At 32.5% G+C, this 26,186-nt stretch overlaps 1 protein-coding gene across 1 annotated transcript in view; it reads left to right on the forward strand.

The window, feature by feature from the left end:
- Positions 1-26,186, forward strand: part of LOC132953812 (protein muscleblind) — a 179,181-nt gene that overhangs the window by 132,555 nt on the left and 20,440 nt on the right. The window contains exon 4 of the mRNA XM_061026148.1: positions 17,374-17,547. Within this exon, the coding sequence (XP_060882131.1) occupies positions 17,374-17,547 (174 nt within the window). The remainder of the gene's footprint in view (positions 1-17,373; positions 17,548-26,186) is intronic.

A 26,186-nucleotide genomic window follows, 5' to 3' on the forward strand; every position in this document is an offset into this window, starting at 1 on the left:
AGATAATGCGTTGGACGGTATGCTATATTCATCTACGAGCTATACTCCTCTCAGATCCAATTATAAAATATTTAAAAAAAAGCTTTTTCCGTTAATTGGTTTATAGAGTTATTAGTTGAATGAACAGGTATAGTATTTAAGTTGTAAGACATATTTTCAAAAAAATTTAATCAACAATTAACTCACTGTTTATTACCAAATACTGCTGTAATATTCTATAGATAAGTATAATTCTGTTACCAACAGAATATAGATAGTGAGAGTAACGTATAGATAACAAATATTATAATAATTAAATAATTTTATATTTTAATAATTTAACGTGGGCGCGTTTGACAATCTTTATTCCGACGGGTCAGACGTTTGTACACGCACCCCGAATACGAATGGGGTTCTTAGTTGCACTGAATTTTCCGAGATATCCCCATAATATTATACGATTGTCGGTGTAGTGCGGTGGAAGGGGAGTTATTGTGAATCGAAACGGTTCAAATTGTCGCAATGTGACTTTTTAGGTTCCGGTCCAAATTTATTACGCGTACTCGTATATAGGCCTTTTTGATCTCGGTTCGAATTCCGTGTGAATCGCATAAACATAATAATATATTACTATTATCATATGCGTAAGTACGTATATGTTTTGATGTAAATCGCGAGCTGCCTCATTTCCATATCATACTGCACCGCCACCAACGTGATCGTCGATGTGAGCAAACATATATGACAATAATAATAATAGTAACAATAATAGTTTTCTCAATATATTCTAGCAGTCGTATATAATTATAATGACTACTAGAGCGTATAATATTATCGTGTCGCATCCACAACCGCCGCAGTTGTTGCAGCAATATTGCATACATCAAGTTCTTCTATACCGTGGATGTTCGTCAACAGCCGTTAAGTTTACGTAAACCTATAGTTTCAAGGAATACCTACGCCACAGTGCGAACTATGTCGAAAAAACGACAAAAAAGTAATGTTTCTTACACAATTTTATATGGGCGGTTTTGGTAGCAGTGACCGGCGGAACAACGCAACAAAATATAATATTTGAAACGGGTTTCGATTTTACCTAAAATTATTATTGTTATCAATTCGTTAATATCCGTGTTAGTGCGTTGAGATTCTGACCATGGTATTAAAATATTCTCGGCCCAGTGTTTCGCATCGGATCAAAGGGTATGCGGGTACTGTGCGTGAGTGGTTTTAAGGGGCACTAAAAAAAAAAAAAAATCGATAATTTTATCATAAACACACGCGTGGATAAAAAAATAGACGTCGTGTTCGAAAAAAGTAGGATACAAATCGTACCTATATATAATAAAGTCACCGGTTTTTATTTTATGGTTCATACGAAATTCAGATTACTGCAGAGATAAGGCTGGGTATATAAAACCGAAAGAATGAAGGAAACGGGTAATTTGTGCTCATGCGATATAATATTGTGTAGTAAAATAATATAATAGTAATAATCGAATCAGATTCGAACGGAATCGTCGAACGAGGTGCAGGGTATGTGGCATCGGTGTGTCTGGAAAGTTTTTAAACAAACCCTATAACCCGACGACCATAAAAACAACCATAACCGATAACTGTCATCGTGTCGTTGTACAGGTACATACTGTTATTATAATGATAACTTGTATTACATTTTTATGAAAATATTAACCGTTTGATTTCTTCTTTAAGATAAAGAAAGTTTTTCTTTTCAGTTTAAATCGTTGCGCTTTGGCACGCGGGTATTATATTATGCTCTATATAATATCGATATAGGTATACGCACAATTATATTCAGGATTTGCAAACTTTCTAGACACGCTCAACTCTGTATCATGTTGTTGCGTTTTGACATAATATTTATATTTTTGTCACAATAATGAAATAATATATATATATGTATGGTATGTACGCGGATGGCGGTTGAAAACTGCATATTTTACCATGACACCGCGTTTGTACTGCAGCAGAGATCGCGATGTTTAAATTTAGAACCAGTAGGATCCAATTTTAATGTAATAGTTAATGTATATTTTTAATACCATTTTTTTTATCTCTGTGTTAAGTTTTATATATAATATAATATAGGATCATTCACCCACCTCTCACTACCGACCAATTATCCTTTAATAATGCATTTATTCAAATTCTGATTTTAGGAATATAATTGTTGAGTATACATTAAGACTATAATTTATTATTTGAGAAGTGTCATCATACATTACCCCCCCATATTATATTTCATGGACTATAATATTATTGTCCTTAACTCAAAAAGTACATAAGAATTACTTACTCCAAAATTTAAAGTAGAAAAGGTCGATTCTTTTTTCATAAAAATAGAAATTTGTATCTCTTCAACGTGCTTTTTAAGTCCTTAAAATATTTGAGAATAGGTATAATAATATTCAATTTTCAGTATGATTAAAAATTCCGAAAATCAAAATTTGAATAAATGCATAGTTATAAGAAAAATCGAGGGTGAGCATACTTGATGAATCACCCAGTACACTGTACATATATTATACAGGGTGGCCACCGAGTTTTCCCGTTAGACGGACGCAATAAAACGGGAAAACGGGCCCACTCTGCAGAATATATTATAATGACGTAGTGTACGAGAACGACGATATGACTAGCGGTTTTTGGGTTGTTTGACTTGAGCGATTTCAATTCGAAAACATCATATCCCCGGTGAATATTGTAATTTATTATAATGTTCAGCTGCAATACTGTACAGTTATTGTGGCTTGTGTATATGGCCGCATAATTTTGTACTTAGATTTCGACACGTTATCATGTGCGCATCGTTTTGTATGCAGAAAAAAAGGTGATAAACGCGCTCGCTGTTAGAAATCGTTTACCATCTGATTACATATGTAATGATATTTAAAATACGGCAGCCATCCAGGACATTAATATATTGGATAATATTATGTTAAACGAATCGGAATCTATTAAAATTGTTGCAAGTTGACCGCTGCTCGAAAAGTGTCCGGTGAGTTCAGCGACGTGTGAATAGAGCTTTTGTGACAGGCGCCGTTTAAACATCTGGCCAAGGACCAGCACAATATACTGCACCTATAATATATTATAATAGCATTTACACGAAACTGAAGTTTATCCGAGTTTTTTTCTTAAACAGCAGACGTGATTCAATTCTTCGTCGAACATTATAATAAGTCATACGGTGCCGACGATCTATATAACTACCCCGTATTATACACGTAAATGTACAAAAAATATATACTTGCATAACATTTTTCCTAAATTTGAATTGATGTACTATTTTACTATTTTAATTTTCATTTGAATTAGGTAGGAAGTTCAAAAAATCATTATTTGGAATACATAATTTGTGATTTTATTTTTAAAAATATAAAAAACCTCAATTTTATTTTCATGCTTAATTATCTACATTTAAGTCTCCACCGAAAAAGATATATTTTATGTACCATATTTCATAGACACATGTTCAAGTATTTTCAAGTATATTTCAATATATTTTTACTTAAATATTTTTTCATTCAAATCTTAAATTACTATTTTAAAATATATATTTTAAAAGTCTTTTGAAAAGCTACAGTTTTTTATAATGATGTTTTAAATACAAAATAGGTAAAAAATTAACAATTATTAAATATTTTATTGAATAGTTATATTCAAAAAGTTATATTATAAAAAATAATAATTAAATGTATTCTTCTATAGAAATGTATGCATACCTATATTTATATTTTGATTAGTGAATTATTGTCTCTATTATTATGTTGTACTTATAACTTATAACTTATAAGAATATGTGCATTTTGACCGTAACGCAGATAGAAGAATTTTTAGAAGAATATGGTTAAAAGTGAATATGAAAATGTATGCTATACAAACCCAGTGATATAGTGTTGCCTGTACCCCGGAAGTAAACTATATACAGTATACACAAAGTTATATATTGTAATAGTTGAACAACTACCGAATACTTTTATCATTTACGAGCACAGTGGCGCCGATCTATATATATATATAACTATAAAATGGGCCGATATAACTTTTTATTCTACTAATATTCCAATGTAAATATTATGCTACTCATATAAAACCGATAACCGATATTATCTTAAAAAACGAACATTTTTGGCAAAAACCATGAACCTATACCTACAGAATATAATATGTGATAACAAGTATATATCAAGTCTATGAACCTTATCAATAAACAATTTGTACACATATATGCGTGCAATGTGCATATAATATATATATACATATATATATATAGAGAGAGAGGGTAAAATGTAATAAATGTTTTAAAATAGTGTATAAAGAGTGATTCACCAAGCATAATCACAAACATTTTCAGTGGGGCCCATTATCTTCTTGAATAATAATTAAAAAAAAAAAAAAAAAATCACCCCTTTATATTCTTCAATGCAGTTATGCAAAATCTGATTTTTGAAATTTAAAAAAATATATACTTAAAGATACATCATATTTTTAAATTCCTGAGATTGTTTGTGCTACTTAAGATTTTTAAATATTACAGCATTTTTGAAATATATCGCGTAGGTATATCTTATAAAAATGTTAGTATATTGATACCATAATATAATAGTGATCACTATATAAGCAATTTCTAAGCACATCGCAAAATCCAATCGACCCTTTAATATAATATATAAACAAACCAGGAAGCTATCAATCCTCAACCAGTGGCAATGAGGAGGGGCATTTTATAAGACATTAAATTGTAGACTTCGTCTTGTATTATAGTTCTTTTTAGCTTCTTACCAAAGTTATTTTTCCTTAGATATATTTTCAAAGCCATAATACTTCATGGCGATTGATTGGTCGTCCTAATATATACCGCCTACGCCGCGCCGCAATTATCATTAGGTATGTTTTTTTTACCGGTCGACAAACGCAAAATTAGTATTCTATATATAATTTCCTTTCGACGCCACACAATTATCGTAAAAGTTTATTATTTGGGTGTGTTTTTTTATTTTTTTTTTTATTTGATCGAAATAGATAAAAATCGTAAATCCCGACACGAATGTCCACCCCTCCTCCACCGCCACTGCAACCACCTGACCCACGCCCTCTCACCGTGTACACGGTGACCCACCCTACACCCCGCTAGGCACTAACCCTTTGAATAATTGTATTTAATCAGTAATCTAACTTTTAAACTATATACACTGCTAATGTTGCCATGGTTATAGACAGCGATATACTGTTTGCCAACGCACTGGCGCCATCAATTCGTTTCCCCTACGTCGTCGTCGCCGGCGCCGCGTCGCCTTTTTCTAGAGAGACCACTCCCTAAGAACAACAGGCATGCGACGACCTTTTGTACTTGTTTTTAACAATCACGTCTAATAAATTGTATATCTTTATTTGGTTTCGTAAATGGAAAAGGAAAAAACTTTGTTAACGGGAAAAGCCCGCCGTGCATGCGACCCACGGGAATTTGTAAAGTGCATTTTCGTATATTATTCGTATACACTACTTACGTATATCCCGAAGGTCCATTTTGCCCCGCCCGTTCTCTAAATATCGACTCGGGTACATTATACGAATTATTACAGTAGGTATAACGGGAGAAAATACGATAACTTTTGATAATAAAATATAATATATTATATTATAATACAAAAAGCCTCACTACCTCAGTAAATTCAACAAATTAACTGTAAGGTACCAGCAAACAAACTATAATCGTTAACATAGGGCCTACAGGGAGGTTTGTCAATTATAGAAAGTTAGTTTATAGATTAACCATCATCGTCATAATAATAATATGACGTTTTTAGTTGTAATAATTTATGTATTTCGCCAGTGCTCTGGCATTTCGTTTAGCGACAAGGCATTTATCGCGGAACATTATAATATTATTATGCATTTATATACCGAGATCGCGACGGTATAGGGCGGTGAGTGAAAATCGGCGCGGATACGGCGGTTATCCGGTAAAAAATTATCCTATATTTGCCTCTGACAATTTTTTTTGAAATTCGACATAATAACATAATGTAGGTAGCACCCCGCCGCTGCAGGACTGTAGAACGGCGGCGGTAATAACAATAATGTATGCACCGAATTGCAGTGTGCGCGTTGTCCAGTGACCGCGTCAAAAAAGGGCCGATAATGTATGAAATATTATGCGTGCGAAACACAATATACTGCATTATTATAGGTAGGTGAATTATTATATATTATTGTCACACTCGATATACGATGTCGTGCGTTTTGCTCTTTTCCGTCCCTCGCCCCCCCCCCCACCCTCTCCCCGATCAATGGTCACACGCGCCACCGGTGCAGTACATCGGCGCCACGTTGCAGTCCGGCGGCAGATGGTGACGAAGCCGCCGCTGCATCTCGTATAATTGAATTTATTACAATACGTCAAAGTTTAATCGCGATCCGAATTATTATTACTATACGATTGCACATGGCACGCTCTTGGCTAATTTATTCGCCACGTACACGCGCTGTGCCAGTCGCAATAATATATTATAAATTATAATAATATATATTATATTATATAATATCGCGCATAAATACCGCATATTATTATACTCTCGTCGGTCATTATTTCACATACGTATATTATATTAGGCTAGCGCGAATTGTATAAACAATAATAATAATAATATGCGCCATGTACGGGTTTGAGGCCGATAGTAGGGCGTCGAGGAATTCGTGTGGAATGGTGTGAACATAATGTCATATAATATATTATTATATTATTGTAATATTACAACGCGCCGGCCGATTATCGTGCGATTGTATTTTTTTTTTTGTTTCTGGATTTTCGTCATAGTCATAATCTTTACGAATCATAATTGTATAGTTATCGAAACTGATGCCAAATTTTTTCTGCGGATAACTACAACAGCGATTACTATAGGTAGTTATAAAGTGATTTTAAAGGAGTAACATCATTTTAAATAGGTAAACGATATTTTGGAGATAATGGCATACCCGTTTTGTTTTAAATTTCAACACGCAGTGTAAAATATTTTGATGGAGATTCAATTTAAATTATTTTGATGTCTATATAAATACTAATCGTATGGGTACAGTTATAATTATTATTACTGAGCACTAAAAATTATCGACATTCGACATAATATGCATTTTTCCAAACAAATTCTTTATGACTATTTTATTATGATTATTTTTGTGTGCTTAGTAATAAGAAATGGTTATAAGAAATATAGGTAAAAATTATGATTAATATTATTTCGTTCGTTAAATTATTTTTAATGATAGTAAGACTAAGACTATACTTTAACTAAGTCAAAAAAAAAAAAAAACGCCGGGACGCAAATTTTTTTTGACCTTTTCTGTACCTTTTTTTTAATTCTAGGACAACTTACTTACTGATTTTAATTTCAAGTAAGTTGTACAACGCCCCACGATGTTCGTATTGAATATTTCCATTGGCAGTTAAAAATGGTAATTTTTTTTATCGATGAAATATTTTTTGAATGCTCTGTTGTCTCTGTTGTCGTATGACTAGTTTCGTGCAAAACGAAAATAGTACTATCTTTTATCACACGTCTTAACTAAAGCATGAATGTGAATAATATTGTGAACTCAACATCGAATTAAATATGCGTGAATTTAATATTTAACAATGATTAATGAAAATAGCTGATAAAATACAGTTGTTTGTGGCATTGAGCCAAAATGTAATATCGTTTTTTTATAAACGCCGAATGACTGTACAGACATTTAAAGTAAAGAGCCACGATTAGTTTACGTATATTATGATGAAATATTTTTATATTTTAAACTTAGGTAATTTTCAACTATAGCATTAATCTACTTTAAATATGATATTTTTTCCCAGCAAAAATGAAATATTTCATAAAATGCATTCTATTTAAATCTCTGTATCGTGGCCGGAGGTGACCTAGTTTACGTATATATATTACGTTTGGGCATGGCAACACACGCCTTAAAAAAAAGTTTAGTGTGGTTAATGGGGTTGTAGCGTGAACTGAACTAAAAGGATTTTAAAAATTGTTCAAATAAAAAGACATTATTTAAATTAGTATTTAGTACGTCGTAGGTATATAATTATACAGGTAGGAATACGGTGCAAAAATTGTTGTAATATATATAATATTATATAATATTGTTAAAGTTTAATTTTTCCAATTAAATAATTAATATAATATAGAGTCTAATACCGCCGAAGACTGAGGTCATGGAAATAGTATAATACAGGTAGTATACGAGATGACGTACCTATACAATTTTCGTATAGACTCAATAGTTAGAGAAAATCGATTTTTTTTTTTTTACATGAACGACGAAGGTTTTTGTTTGTACGGTACCGTTTGGCCACAGAAGAGGTTCTTGATAGTAAAAATAAAAAATACCGATCGCGTCACCAGTGTTTATCCCATTATGTTCCGTCTAGAACGCACTAAAACCGCAGTCTGCTGCAGTGGCGGCGGCTGCTATTCGACGAATTCGATCGTCTCGGTTAACCACCGGCGCCGCACTACAACATAATATACTAAAATATATTATTTTCGACGCAATTCGTTGGGAAAAAATAAACGAAAAAAAAAAAATTGAAAAAAGTCTGTAACATTGTGCGGCTAAATATACAGTAAACAAAAAATAGACGCGCGTGTATTAGTATAGCACGTGTATTAGTGTAGCACGGTGGCGAAAGACAGTGGAGATCCTGCAGCGAGACCGAATCACTTTTTTAATCGAATGCGTCGTCATAAAAATAATATAATACCATGATGATACTCGTCTTAAGGGCCACGGTATAATAATATTATTACCGTAGGTGTCAAAACTTAAAAAAAAATCATTGGGTGGTCTAGGAGAAACCCCTCCCTGCCATCAAAACATAGTGTGTAGAGGCTTTAACCGCCAAGGTAGGCTTTAATATCGCCACTTACATTCTGACCGCAGTCTGTTATTGATGGTTTAAATTCAGTTGGAAATCAGAAATCAAGGTAAATACAGTCAGAGAATTGAATCAATCCCGTCCCTATCGATAATAACAGTCTTCGGGTGCATCCAAATAGTTACCATTTACAATACGTCTTGCTCTGGACATGAGCTTTCAGTTGTTTCGTCCATCATAATATTATCCATTGATCTATTAAATTTGTTTGTAAAACGAAAATATTTTTTTTAAGAAGAAAATTGTCAACATTTTATCACAATTTGATGTGTTGTTTAGGCGCCCCAAACAAATTTCGTTGCGCTCCGTGTACGCGTGGTGCTTATAATTATTTTTGTTCATATTTAATTATTATTATCTTTCATTATATTTTCATTTCATCACGGTATATAATAAACGCGCCGCTTTGATCGTACCCATATGCAATATCCACGCTAGAATATAGTAATTAATTGAGACTTATTTTGAACCGAGTTCGAATCGCACAGCATCAGCGGCGGTAACCGCGGTCGTTCGGTCGCGGGAACCACTCCGGTGGTCGATAATCGCGAGCAGGGCAGCGAAAACGAAACAAACGAGATATAAATTGAACACCCGGCGGAGACGACTTTGTGGTCGGCAATTTAAAAAAATTAAATAACCATTAGACGCAGTGTGTACATTAGAAAAAAAAATGAAAGAAAGAAAAAGAATACCAAAAGCTCCGGTTTGTCGTGGTGGATGTGAGAGGGGGTGGGGGGTGGGGAGGAGAGAGAGCAAACATATTATTTTATATTCATTCGTATATAATATTATAACGATTTTGTACAAATATTTTCTTTTGTATTAAACGATGAATTTTTTTTCCGCTCTAACTTTGCGCCGCTGCAGCTGCGGCTGCGGAAATAATATACAGACAATGACTACTTTTTGTTCACACACAGTATATAATAATAATAATAGTAATAATAATGTTATCATCGACCGCCGACAAATAATTCTAATTGCAACCAGCAAATACGAGCGCGAGAATCCAAATAACACCAAGTATAGGTAGGTATTAACGGTGAAAATATTTAGAAAATAAAATATTTTTTATATTGGCGCCCACACGATTTCAAGTGAACGCACAAGTTCATACAACTGCAGTTATTTTATGGTGGATTTTATAAAATTTCGAGGAGCGAGTGGAAATATTATTGCAGAAGATTAATTTATTATTATCATTTCGATGGTCTGTGCACATAATATTACATTATCACCTACTCCCAAAATTACCAAAAAAAAAAAATTTAAAAAGTTAGATTGTGAACTTTAAAATACGAAAACAGCTCGTAAAATATTATTTTTATTGAATTTTACAATATGACTCGCAGCTATATTTATACAATACCTATACCTATGTTTTACACGACACAATCTATAGACAATTATTTACAACGCAATGTTTGATGGTGGTGCGAATTGCCATTCCGGTCGGATAAAAATGGCGCGACACACACAATGTACCACAGTATTGTTATTTACTTTGTAAGTGGCGCAAATGATCGTCATCGGTCTGATATCATATATTATAATATATTATTATAATAGAGAATATTACAATTTAAACGTACACCATACAGTTACGATGACTATTAAATTATTCATAGGTCTCATTTTGTGATATTATTATAGTTCTATGGTAATGGCGGTTATTTTCAGGGGAAACGTGTAGGCAGATGTTGTTATACTGTTATACGACTTTTTACATATTATTACGTATTTTATAGGCTTTAATACCATAATATATAATACTTTAATATTATTGTTTTAGATTTTGGTACACAATATATATTTATAATCTCCCTATTCGTATATGCATCACGTCACTACATTTTATGTTAAACAATATACTGGCACCGTATACAGGATGATTCACCGAGCATGCTCTCCTCCTTTTTGTCATCAATAATGGCTACTCAAAATTTGATATTTTTAAATATACTTAAAGTGCCTATAAGACCATAATATTTACTAATTCTTGAAATTGTTTGTACTACTCAACGACTGTTGCGATGAAAATGAATCGGTGAATACTTTTCGGGCATGATGTTAGTGAAATATGTACCTATATAAGTATAGTGCTTTATATACCTTGATCAAATGCTGGCCTTACTTGATCATTGTTGAGTATAACGTGTACTTGTTCTGAGAAAAAAAATAGAAAAAGATTTTCTATGGAAAAATAAATGAACGCCGCCTTGTTAGACCTTGTTTCTTTATTGAAACACCGACGCCCTAGATTTCCTATTCGATAACTCCAGGCTAATGGTGCTGTTTATTGAATCATAATGTTTCGAGTGTCACAATACAGTTTTTTATTATTATTTATTTCGTATATATGTACATTTTTGTTTGGACCGAACAATATCAATAAGAACCAAACATTGTGTCAATACTTTTACTCGAATAGGGCAAATCCGAAATAATTTACGTGGTATCGCGTTTTAAACGTAAAAATAAAATATATAAACAAATTTTAGCAAGTATATAGTCGGAATACGAATATGTATATTTTACGGAAAACCAACTAACAGAGTAAGAGAGAAAAAAAAGAGCGAAATATAAATTAAACATATTATTACTATCTTCAATGACATAAACGCATAAAAGCGTTAAATCCATTACAGAATTGCTTATAAAATATTTATAGCTGATGCGACGTCATCTGCAGGTAACTACATAATAATAGATTACCGTATAATTCCGTTCGGGTCGTTTTAGAGCGAACCAGATGCAAATTGCAGGTCGCTTGTTGTGCAAGCCCACAGTAATAATATAATTTAAAATTTATAAAATCTCATGCCAGATATTATTTTGTACTGCTGCAGTTGTTATACGAACTCGCAATCAAAAATCATGGCGTCCGGCGTCCATGCAACCGTAAATATTAGACTTTTATGTTGTGGATGCGAGTGGGTCATTACATTATTATGGGGTTACAAAAGTGAACTTGGCCTGATTATAATTTATTATTTTGATTATAATATTATTATAATAATATATTAATAGTTTATTATTATATTATAGCCTCACATATTATAATCGCATCGGCGCGAATCGCCTAATCCTATAGGCCGATCAGAAGAATCATATATTTTTTTTTTAATCCAACTCCACTATAATTAGGTACCTATTCAATTTATTTATAGGAACTCCGTCAAATATTTGAATTTAATACAATATAATATGTATTACATACTCATTTTTATGCTCCCTTAAATATTGTTTTTATAAGATTTTATTTTACTATTATTTTACCTACTACTAAGTAGGTACAGTACTCACGCGTTCCTTGCTCATGTATATTATTGTTCAGCCCCATAAAATAGGCGTCCACTGATATTTCTATCAAAATATTATATACATATAGTTACATACATTATGCATAAAATATTATGATGAATCGGACTTCTACCGACTCGACGGCCAAATTACATATTTCACACCACTATTTCTGGGCTGAATAAAGCTCATGTGGTATTCATCAGATCACTCTCAATATTCCGCACACGCACGTGCTCGACATAATATATTATACTAAAATGAACTAAAATAATATTCAATACGCCTATTAGTGGAAAATTATTGATGTTAAAGATCCCGAGTGCAGATAGGTAAAGATCATACAGTGTTTTTTTTTTCATGTTTTTGGAAACACTAATATCGTATAGGTACCATAGAAATCATTTAAATAGTTGAGTCATTTTATATTGTGTTTGATGAATAATTCATAAAATCTAAATACAGTTATCCGTAAATGGTAATAATAATAATAATATATTGTTATGACAGTAAAATCTGAATTTTGGAATTAAAAGTAATAAGTTAATAATCATATAACATACGGTAGGCCTATGTAGGTACCTATACCACTGTGAATATATTTTTAAAGTGCAAAAAACCCTACGGTATAACCATTACCAATTTCACTGAGTTTATCCACATTATGCATTTATGCGTTTCGTGTATCATGGCGTACAAAATATAAGTACCTATCTACAATTAATAGTATAATATTGTTTACAATAATATGTACCTACCTCGCAGAGGCGGTTTCAGGATAAAAATGCAGGACAAGCCCGGTTATAAGAAAAATTTGTACCAAATACACATTCTTTTTAAGGGAATTTTTAATGTATTTTTAAAATCTACAGTCAATCATAGTATTAACGGGAATTGTTAGTTTTTTTTTTAAATGTAGGTACAGTCAATCATAATATTATTAACTAATAATTTATATTTTTATATTAATCATTTTTAATTATTTCATATAATATTATGGTTTTTGATAGATCGCGAATACAATGTATGTTTTTCCTAGAAGCGCTTGAGGATCGCCAATTAATTTTATTTACGGATAAATCACACAATATAATCGATTCTCGGCCACCGAAATACGCCGATGTATTCATATTTCACATTCAATGTTCGGTGTGTTAATATAAAAAAATAAATTTTTAATTTCTTGTTTTTAATTTAAAAATGCATATTTTTCTTGCATATTATAAGGGTTCAAAATCGGGGTAGACTGGGGCCTACCAGGCCTACCCGCTGGACACGCCACTGCAGCTACCTAGATAAGTATTTTAAGTTTGGAACAGAACTCGGACGGGCGTCTTTATAATGTGAAAAACGGTGATAAATCATTTCACTCGAAAAGCGGTACCATGTGGATATCAGCAGAGTTAACTAAAAAAAAAAAAACATTAAAAAAACGGTTGATATAATATTACTTTAATGTCTGTTCGCTCTCTTGTCGTGATTTGAAAAAAAAACCATTGGGAAATCCTAAACACGCATGACCCCATTGATGAGTGATAATGTGCGTTCGGTTCTCTGCAATAGTGTGGCTCACAACTAGTGGAACTTAAGTGAATTGCCCGAAAAAAATATGTTATCTCGAGAAATCCGTTAAAATTAAGACGAGAAAATTGTATTGTACAACCGTGCAATAAATGCCGATAATAGCAAAAACACCAACGCACTCGGCTCGATAAACTGCAGATTACAGAAACAATAATTCATAGATGACGCCTTAGGTTTTCTATAATTAATATAATTAATAGTCAGTAGATGTAAGAAACAGATATGTACAAGTAAAATAACCTATACGATGGTATCATAATAATGCCGAAGACCAGCGTGTTGTACAAAATACTTTTGTTTGTTAGGTTACAAGACAAAATGTATTAGCAAATTACTATTTTTTGTTCAACAATCAGTTAATTCTATTTAATTCAGATGTGACTTTTTATTGTTAATTTTATACTATTTGTAATTTTAATATTTTAAATAATTATTTTAAAATGATAAATATTTTTATTGAAAGTCGAAAAACCGAAGTTTGAGGAAAGTATATTGAATACTCCAATACTTACTTATAATATTCAGTATGATCAAATATAGTATTTAAAATGTACACAACTATACTATTGTCAATGGACAGTATTTAAAATATGTATTTAATACCTAAAAAAATATTTGAACTCCTACCTGAACTCGACCTATACTGAATACCTACTTCACAACACTGCCGGGTCGACAAGTTATTGCTATAAATAATATATTATATATTATGGTACCATTATATTATTATGGCAACGGTTTAAATGGTTTTATTAACACTAAATATACCTACCACGGCCAAAATTTGATTAAACACATATCTCTGCACTCGGGCGTTATCTATGTTTTCGACAGATTTTTTTTCCTCGTGTCATTGATCCTCATTTTATCACATTATTATTATCATTGCAGTTGTGTACATGTCCGAACATGTTAACCGACTCCCATAGTAATATATAGGTACGTGACATGGATCACGCATATACTTAGGTTTAAGAAAACGTACAACGATCAGAGATTAATTTTATTATAATATATTATTATGATAATATGTATAAATGTATAATATTACTATATTTATAGTTATATTATTTCAGTTCAGTGCGTCATTGGTCACGTATTACAATCCCCCCCCCCCCCGATTAACGGCTGTAAATTTAACGTTATCAAGCTTTCTAGAGAAACGTTCTACACACAATACTTAAGGTACATGCGTAAATTATGCACTTAAACCATAGTATGGTGATGGATGACGACGATTACCATTTATAATATTTAATACGGTATGATATGACGAATTTTTTGTACAAATAGAGGAAGGTATCAGTTTTGTCATGAATCATGATTTTATGGACGAACCGGAGAGGAAACGACACTGCAGCATTCTTCCTAACAATTATAGTTACATTTTATTCGTATTTTGGCCATCGGATTCAGTATTAATTTTAAGTTTATTGATTTCATTTTTTGACAGAACTATTAGGCTATTTGGCACTATAAATTTGAATCATTTCGGTTTAAAAGAAAAAAGTAGGTACCTACCTATACTATAATTACCCATCAATCTTATTTACTGAGATATTTTGATTATAGCTAGGAATACATACTTGTAAAAATATAACTACAAATGATATTGAAACATTTTGAAAATAATATGTTGAACACGGAAAATTTTAATATACTATGACATAAATTTGTAAACTATATAAATTAGAGGTTTCTCTTTACTTTTTTTAAAAATTGATTATGTAGGTATAATACTGTGCATGCCAGTGTGTATACATCAATTTTTATGCGCATAAGCCTTATAATCCGGTGAGCCTTTGCTGTGCCATTTAACCAATCAACCGTGATTTTGATCTAATAAGACGTAACAAACGTTGGTACGCATTACGCCATAACAAAAAAAAAAAACGTTACAAACAATTAACATTATAACATATTATATTATTAATCATGCAGTAAAGTTGTAATAGGCACACATCAAAGAATTATAGGACTATTATTGTATTATAATATTATCGTAAAAAAATAATATGCCTCAACTCGGGCTGCCCTTTTTAAGGGGTTGGATATAGGCATTTTATAGGAAATTAAAAAAATATCATAAGTTTAAAATTATGAAATAGAATCTCAAAATATTTTACAGGTGGTCCCGTGTCATTGCCGTGGTTCATTGTTGCGTGATTTCCGAAATTATGTAGAGATTCAATAAAAATACTTCGACTCTGGTCGGCCATTATCATATTATATTACTGATTATAGACTAAGATTAGCTAAACACGTCTTATTAGGTGTACATTTGAAAGAAGATAATATTTTGGAAAAAAAATAAATAACATTAATTCGAATATAATAATAATATACACGTACGAATTGAATTTTTAATATAATAATATTATAATACTAATATGCGTCAGGGTATTGTTGTAGCAGACTTGTAACGAATAAATTGTCGAGAAAAAGCAAACCACAAAATAATTGCATTCATAGTCGCACGTGAATCCGATTGATATCTGCTCCAGGTCATTTGCTTGGTTTAGTGTCGTAGATCTCTATATTTAGGTAAATGCTGAAACCGAATTTAAAAAAAAATCATAAAACTATATTCACAACGTAGATACTGCGTCCGCAGTTGATCAGAGTTAGGTACGAAATGCGTTCGGGTATATAATTGTATTGTGTAAAAATATAGTCTTGTGATTGCTTGTGCTGGGCATATTATGAGACATTTTATTATCGTATACAATCTGCAGTTACGAGTTAACTACTAAAGTGATTACACTATTTTAACTTATCTACTAAAATATGTTAAAAGACAAAAAATAAAAGATTGCGTTTTAATAACAACTATTAAATAGATACCTACATACATTTTATATTTTAAAAATATTTTAAATGATTTAGAAGATAATATTCTTAATAAATTAGTCCATGCAATGATTATAATAATTATTAGCACTTTTATTATATTACAAAATCTCGCAAAATATTCGCGTTTCACGCGTTATTATAATGTTTTCTTCATAAACGAAACATACTATTTTACTCAATTACAATGGCAATGATCTATATAGATGGTTTTTTGTGGTCGCGAAATTTTAATAGAAGGAGCCCAATAATTTAACGCCAAATGAAAAAGTATTGTTTAGTATATTATCATATTATATGAAGGGTAATTTTGGTAGGGGGTTGCCCCGTAGAAATAAATAAATTCGGGGGTCGTAGATCAAAAAAAGTCGCACACTCCTGGTCTATGTGATCCAATCAAGAACGTATTCCTATTTTGTCGAATAAATGTCCAAAATGTTCCACATCGGTCGCTTGTGTAGTTGTGTAGAAACCGGTGACCCCGGGGACATTAATAGTGCCTTATTTTTGGAATGAATACAATATCACATGCGCGCCTGCATAATATGTTGCTAAACGCGTGTAAACTGTGTTGCCTACCTTCTTTGATGAAACAGACAAATTATGTGTACACCGTTAAATGTTTTATGTTTACCTCTGTTTAACACAATAAGCGAATGTTCAATACTTAATTTATTTATGTTAATGAATTACAGGGCAGGTGTAACCGAGAGAAACCACCGTGCAAATATTTCCATCCACCACAGCATCTCAAGGACCAGCTGTTGATAAATGGTCGTAACCACTTGGCCCTAAAGAATGCATTAATGCAGCAAATGACTATGGCTGCTAGTCAACAGATAGTACCGGGGCAAGTTCCTACAGCAGTGGTGAGTTCATTAAACTTGTATATTACTTACGTCCTAAACGCATAAATATAATTTCAGTTAAAGTACACGAATTAATTTATACAGGTGTAATAATGACGCCATATAAAATAATATGTCCACGGGGGGCACATTCGCTTTATTAGATCAGAAAATGTTTCTCTTCTCACTTTGTACACACACACACACACACACACACACGCACACACATAACTATAATATGTCCTACATGATATACGAGCACCCTTCAGAAGGATTTACGATTTATTTAATTACATTTTGGTAGTATAAACATTTTTTTATGTAAAACGAACGATTTAACGATAATATCATATAATCTACATAATCCTTCGCTGATTCAGGTGTATAACGACGTATAATCGCAATTTAACGTGCATTAATAATTTAGCTATTATTATTATTATTATTATTGGTGCTTGTAAACGTTCGGAATAAATAACATTTGTTTTCAAATATCCACTAATCGGTTTAACTGTCAATAAATATTATGATGATATTTAGTGAATCGATGCACTGTATGAAATTATTTTTATAGTTACTTGCGTGGCAACTGAGATATATATATACCTATTTGCGTTCATTTTTGTTCTTGCGGATGGTTTGAAATCGAAATTTCGTCGTTGATAATTTAATTGGTCGGTGGTTTTGTGATATAGATAAAACGTACTTTTAGCAATAATAAAAATAACAGTTAGTAGCAGCTGGTGCACGTTAATGCATCATGGAATAAAAAACCAAGGAAAAAATCACAACAAAATCACGGAAAATAAAAACCAAATTTGTATATTTTTCTATTTGGACATACTTTATTATACATTAGATCTAATTTAAATTAGATCTATTGATTAATTATAATTACAAATTATTTAGATCAATAATTATCCAAATGACCTGATTCTCTGGTTATGTATAGGTACTCGTGCTTATATCACAAAGTTAAAAAATAATAGGCAAATTAATGAAATACAGCTAAGGCATAATATGATTATATTATGCTCCAAAACAATTGTATAAAAATTAAATTAAATGTTTCAAGTAGATTTTTGGTAGACAATTGTCAAATAAAAATTTGGTTAATCCAATGAAGTAAAACAATTCAAATAACAAATAAAAATTTGGTCATATAGGTATATAATACATATAACCTATATGTCAACATTTTAATAAAAAAAGACATATTTTTTTAATTATTTAAATGCAACTTTAGAAAAACATAACTTTAATAACAATTATTATCGATCTGAATATTTTTGTTATCAGAACTAGTGTCTAATAAAATATACAAATTTGGTTTGTATTTTCGTGGCTTTTTTGGTTTTTTTTTACGTTTGCCGTGTTGATATTAAGTTGATTTTGTACAATAAGGGTGACAACATTAATACAGCATAATATTACTATCGTATTATCGTGGACGGTTATCAAAAATAATATTGACGGAAACTTTGGGTAGAGCAGAGGACACGGATTTATGACGTCGGGTGCAGGTATAATACCCATGATGTGGGTGGAGTGAAACACCCTGACGTTTAATATTCAATACTATTGTTCGTTTTTTTTCCGTCGCGCGATTGTCGTACATCCAGAGGGTGAAGTATTACAATAATTTTACGTTGGAAATAGTATAAAGGCAACCCCGCTTTGATTTTTAATTAATCAATGACATTTGTTATAAATTATTATCCTGCGTGGTTGCATAATGCATATTGTGCTTCTACATATTATTACTATCGTATGGTTTCAGTACGTGCAGTTTACGGTTCCGAACGCTATAATATTATTATATAGGTAGCACCGATGGTAATAATATATTTTAGTTTTTTCTCGTTCGACATGTCCCAGTTAAATTAATTATTATTCCGTGCGTTTCAGTGGCCATAATTTCATATTTCCCGCTTAAATTTTCAATGTTTTTATTCCATCACTCAGCCTCAAATCATAATACGTTGCCACTCCCGCCGAAATAAAAACATAAATTCGAGTACCTATATTATACTGATACAGCAAAACATTCCTGGGAAATCACACAACCCCTGACCGACAGTTTACCTGCACACCCACAAAAATATTTATTGTGTACAATACTTTTAGTAGGCAACACATTATTTTCTTAAATCGAGAGGATCACGCCCATCGTGCGTTCTATGGCTGTACTTTAAAAGTAGGTTAAGTACTTACTACTTACATAAAAATGCTTGGAAATAATTTTAAATTTCTATTAAGTATCTAAATAGTTGAGTTTAGACAGGTCTACAAAAGATGGGTAGATAAGTATGCACATAGTAGTGGCGGGCGGTTGTGCACGAGTACAATATTAATAAGCTGCATTTATATTAGGATTGTGGGCTCGATCATTTTCCTCCAAAAATTAGGTGCCGATTTCCCCCACTGTTTATTTTTGTCAAAACAAAGAAAAAGAAAGGTAATTTCTACTTTCCTTCACTCATTTGTTTAGACTAGAAACATGTCTATTTTCCTTCAAATATTAAAATCATAATACATTTGTTTTGTAACTATTACATTTATTTATTTTATTGTTATTATGTATAAAGTTAAAACATTTTTATTCTTCTGCATAATATAAGACTCTTATTATTAATTAAATGTTAACTAAAAAAATGTACGATAATTTGTACATTATAATTTAAATTTATTACAAAATATTTAATGTTTGCATAAAAATATGTATAACGCAATATTATTCTTGGCCAGAAAATGACGGGTAACCTATTCAAAGTAATAAGTGGATGCGACATTTTTTTATTTTAATAATGGAGGAAAACGGTCTCGATTTGTCACGGGTTTTTTTTTCCGGAGAAGGAAAATGAACAGTGGAGGAATTTAAGACGCGGCCGCCGCGATGGTGGTTTAGCGATTTATCGTTTTTCGCAGGAACACCGAGTACGATTTATATCGCTATGAATAATACAAAAATAAAGGCGAAATGAAAAATAATATTATATTATAATATTACATTTTACGAGAAGCCTCTGTAGTTCTTCTGTCTGTTCCGGCCAGTACGCGTAATATCAACCGACGTTAATGCGAGTTTGTTGGCGTCCGAGACGAAGGCACGGGGCGACCGATGAGACGTCTTGTCGTTCCGAATCGATGCAAACAAATAACTCGCCAAAATAAGATGAGACGCGCAATCGATATTTTATTTATTTTTTATTATTATTTGTCCCGAAAATTTTGCACCAGCGCCAACCAACTTTGTAAATAATAAAATATATGGGCAGATCGCGAACGTCCAATACGCGTCCTACCGCACTTTACATTTTTCCAGACTTTTTATTCGAGAAAACGTCATACTTCGTGCTTTATTGTTCATAATATAGTCATATGGATGACGTTTGTACACTACAGAAGTGAAACAACAGATTTTTTTTTTAAATTTCGTTTAGTTCGGTCATCCGTATAATATTATAATATATTGTCTTTTAATTGAACTCCCACGGCGTCGTGAAAGTGTGTATTCAATTATTGAATTGTATCGAAGCGTTTAGCTATTGGTGTCAATAATATTAAATTGAATTAAATAAAAAAAAAAAAATTAACAATCATTATATCAATCAATTATTGTTTAATGGCTATGGCATACAACCAATTTCTGAAAAATATTATATATTATTTATTTTAATTATTATAAAAAATAAAAATGAATTGATTGTATTTCTTATAGAGCAACATAAAAGAAATTAAATTTGTAAGAATATATGTATTTTGTGATCTACAAAGTTTAAAACAGTAAACACAATAATCTCAATATTATATTCCATCTGTGTAACTTAAACTCAGAAAATGTTCAATGTATGTTGATATTATCATATTCGACCTATCCATGCCTCCGCTTGAAAAAACAAATGCCAGGACCAATGAGGGGGAGACTTGACCTCTTGGCTATTCCACTGCAGGTTAAAAAAGCAATGAGAACCTCCCTCTTTTTCTGCGAGTTGATAAACAGATGATTTGTTTGAAAATTCTGATGTATTGAAATCGAAATTCAAACGAATAGTTCCTGAATTATTCTGCTACGCGTGTATACTTATAAGATCTAAAGTTTATGGTTTATTGAATATTTGAATATAATATTATAATGTATAGCTTGGTACCTATGAGTAATACATAAAACATAAAATGGATGTTGATCAGTAATTTTTACTCTGCATCAGTATTTGTTTTTTTTTTCAAATAATATGTTTTATGTATAACCCATGTCTGGCTGCGGTCTTGGTGGACGATAATAACAATAGTTATATAAATATAACAATAAATATGGTAACAAAAGCTCAAAAGCTGCCGTATGTGCACGCTTTCCAATATCTCGTCGGTCCAGTCGTGGTATATAGAGGAGGTACTTCTGTCTCACAGCTCATGTTTATTTTATTACAATATGTATTTGAATAGTTGGCATTACGTTATCTTTTTAATGAATATTTTGTCAAATAAACAATAAACAGCTCTAAGTTAATCTTATACGAATTATCTGCTTCATTATAGTCCCGCAGTGTCCAATAAATTCCAGTATACGAAACAAAATGTATTATACATATTAAGTGCACAGGTACTTATCTGACTAAGTAGTCATTATCCCACATATAAATTGAATAAAGTGAAATTCGGAATCTACTCTTCTTGATTTTATTAAGTTTTTACATCAGCGTTTTCAAAAAAAAAAAAAATAAAAATACCCGCCTAATGATTCACAGACAAAAATGAGATCTACATATTTTGGAAAAATGCCACTACAGTTATGTTATACATTTATACCTATGCGGTCTTTTGATGCCGTCACAAATTTAAGTACCTATTTGAAAATCCTGTCTTTGAGTAATTTATATTAGTACCTACCCACTTTATTTGGTCTTTTTATGCGTTGGTACCCACCTACTTAAAATGTCCAAAAATCAGAATTATAATAAATAACGCACAATATTCAAGCATGAGAATGGGGTGAGCTGAATGGTGAGACAAATCACCTCTTATATATACCTACTTGCTACAGAATAAATTATTATAATACATATTACTATACGGCGTCTGATGATAATAATAAATTCGAGTGATGTTTCGCCGGTGGTGGGGGGGGGTGGACCCCGCGGTATATGTACATAATAATAATATGACGAATGTTCGATGAACGCGACTTACGAGGGATCGCCGAATACAAAATACACACCCACACACACACTCACACACCCACACACACACACACACACACACATATATAGGTAATTCACGAAGGAGCTCGTCGAGGAAACGGTCTCCTCGCGCCCGCCGAATCAGACTCCGCCGTCGTACGTGAACAAAATACCGATTTTATTATTACTATTTTTTTTCTTTTACAACGAATAAAACAAACCGGACGTGAGATTCGCCCTTATCGTGGACCGCAATACATAGACGAGCACTGATTACATGATTTTTCACAGACGTCGAACGGGGCGGCGGCGGCGGGATTATACACCCCACGCGCGCCCCATCATCCCGTATAAAATAAAAATTTATCGAATTGTTTGTTTCCGTCTATCGATCCGGCACGTGAAATGAAATGCCAGTATTCAGCGGCACGCCAAACGGGTGTTTCGTGGCTATCTATAGTAGTTGGTCGGTGGCACTATCTGTCTCTTCTTCGTCGCCATCGCCGTAGTCGTTATTCTATATTATTTATTATATTATGTACCTATGACCCGTCCTTTATAATTTGCAACTCGGGAAAATGTTTTATTTCGTTTTTCCATTGTTCCAATATGATTATTTTCATTATTATTTTAGTCGTTTCACAAGACAATAATAATATTCAATGTATAATAATATAATAAAAATACAATATACATTATTATACTCGTGTGACATGGGTATTGCTTGCTGGACACGTATCATCGATGACGATGATATCGGAGCGACGGGCGCGCGTGCCGTGTCACTATAAAATTATTTTTTCTGTTGTCCAAGACAATAATAATGATATTAAAATATTGTCGTTGTCGTTAAAATAATATTATTATTATTGTACCTACGTATAAACAATACTAAAACTTGGCTTATCAAACGTCATCATTATTTCCTCGCTATTTTATTCCTCGATTCATTTTTTTCTGTTTTAAATACAACCTTATGAGATTGGTATAATTTATGTACTGTCTCATACAATCGGTTTGAGCTAAATGTACCTACATGGCGTTTCGAGATCGATCTACAATGGCGTGGGTGGTAAAAAAACGTAGAAATTTATATTGGTGTATAAAGAAAAACAAACGTCCCCTTAGACCCTTTTGCTGCCAAGTTAATATATCGCACGATAAACCTATAACTATAATATTATACGAAACGATGTACGCGTAGTTCATAAACCAAGATTAACCATAGATATCTAGTTTATCTCAATTCGTGACGTAGATTTATTATTTTTCGTCACAGATATACAAACATTGCGTGCATATATAGACACACCATTGTTATGACCGCACAAATGGTGGTTAAGACCATAATAATATTATAGACCATGTACCAGCCTTGTGAATTCAAATCGGATCGACGATATATGGTGGTAGTATAAACTATAAATAACTATATGATAATAATATAATATATAATATCATATAACTCTCCGTGCGTGCATCGGTTAGATTTCGGTCTCTCATCACTTATCCTCCATTCTATCTCGACACATATTATAATGTTAGTAACAGGAACTGGTAATTTTTACGTTTCCGGTTTCTTTTTGGTTCTTAAAAAATAAAAATGTATTACCTGTTTTGGTTTTATATTTATATGTAAAAAATGTGTAAAGTGAAAGTATCGGTTCCAGTAAGGCTCAGGTTTTTAAATTAATTTAAATAAGGATTTCGGTGAGGTTTTGGTTCTCAATATTCAAAGGGTTCTTTTCGGTGAGGTTCCAGTCCCTGGTTAGTAATATAGGCAGGGCTAGTCTTTGAGTCTATAATATGGTCATAGATGGCGTATCTAGAATTTTTTTCTCATGTCGTGCAGCACAAGCTTAATAATACATGGATGTGAAACCAAGTGGGGATTTATGCTATTGAACACAAAGATTTGGAAAAAAATTATTACTCAAAAGAAACCGCCGTCGCAACATCATTGATATCACATTTACACGTCGTCGTGTCTTGTCAAATTTCGCTGCAGGTTGTGCGTGTGCATGATAGATACGACCTGTAGTATAGACACTACACCTATATATATATATGACTATATTAATATGATTATGAGTAATGACTATTATCGTTATTACATTATAATATTTCCTATACGATAGTATTTCTCGTTGAAATTTTAACGACAGTCAAATCGAATGCCATCGTACCTAATAATAATAGTAATAATAATACAGCTCTCGTCGTTTATAGTTTTACGTCGTATGTCGCGGCGATATATCCGGCGATTTCCGTTCACGCATAATTGCACAAAATGTCCTCGCGAATAATAATAATAATAATAATAATTGTATGCGGCTCGTAATCACCGGAGAAGGAATGTGAAGTGAAAGTGTGTGTGTGTGTGTGTGCGTGAGAGAGAGATAGAGACAATGGTCGATGATTTATACGTCCGCCGCGTCACGTGACACGCGACCTTTTAAGCAATGCGTTTTCTGCGCTCGATTTCAGCCGAGTTGGTATTAATTATTTTCGGTTTTAGGTGCTCGGAATGTGTGCACAGTGCACTACCGTATGCACACAGAGGCATACACGCACGCACACTCACATCAATTTCATTATTAAAGTCGGCATACCGTCGCGTTTGTTATTATATTTTTTTTTATATAGACCGTCCGTTGTCGCAGTGGCGCCAGTGGCGGCGCCCGCCGGGTCCACCTTGATAAAATATATTGCATGACTGTATGAAAAATAAAAATAAATGTTGGTTTAGTTAGGTATTATACAAACTATATACCTACTAACATATCAGTTTTAAAATATTATTATATTGTACCTATTCGAAAAGAGCATTTATATGTCAAAGTTCAAAAAAAAAAAATAACTTCAACAACTTCGGGTGCGGCGTTAATAAATTATTACGCAGTGTCGACGGGATATAGACTAAACTAATAACATAATATGAATATAATTCGATGTATCTGTCAACCACCGTTATTGCACTGCGACTCGCTGGTCGCTAAATGCTGAAAATCTGAACAAAATAATATAAAAACGGCGGCGGACGCCTCGAAAAAATAATAAATCGGCCACGGACAAGCGGCCCGCCGCTGCAACTAGGTTACTGCAATAGTTCTGGCGCCGCCACCGACTCCGCCGACGGAGTAATGTATTATTATTATTATTATTATACGATTAAATTGTAACGATTTACGATATAATATTTTATAGTATCACGACACATTCGGCATTGTGTGGCCATAAAAAAATTTATATAAAAAAAATACGCAAAAAACGCACCCGAATCGATTTTCCACCGCAGTACAACGAACGATGGCCGATAACAAACACGATCGTATAATGTAATATTCGCACGCATGTGGGTGTTTTGGGTGGGGTGTGGTTGGGTGGGTGTGTGTATGTTCCTTAACCGGTATTTGAAAAGTTCCTTCTAAAGTGAAACTCATTCCTACCGTAGTAGTGCACTACGCGCGGCATTGTTCA

This window comes from Metopolophium dirhodum, chromosome 1 (assembly GCF_019925205.1).
Source record: "Metopolophium dirhodum isolate CAU chromosome 1, ASM1992520v1, whole genome shotgun sequence".
Taxonomy (NCBI): domain Eukaryota; kingdom Metazoa; phylum Arthropoda; class Insecta; order Hemiptera; family Aphididae; genus Metopolophium; species Metopolophium dirhodum.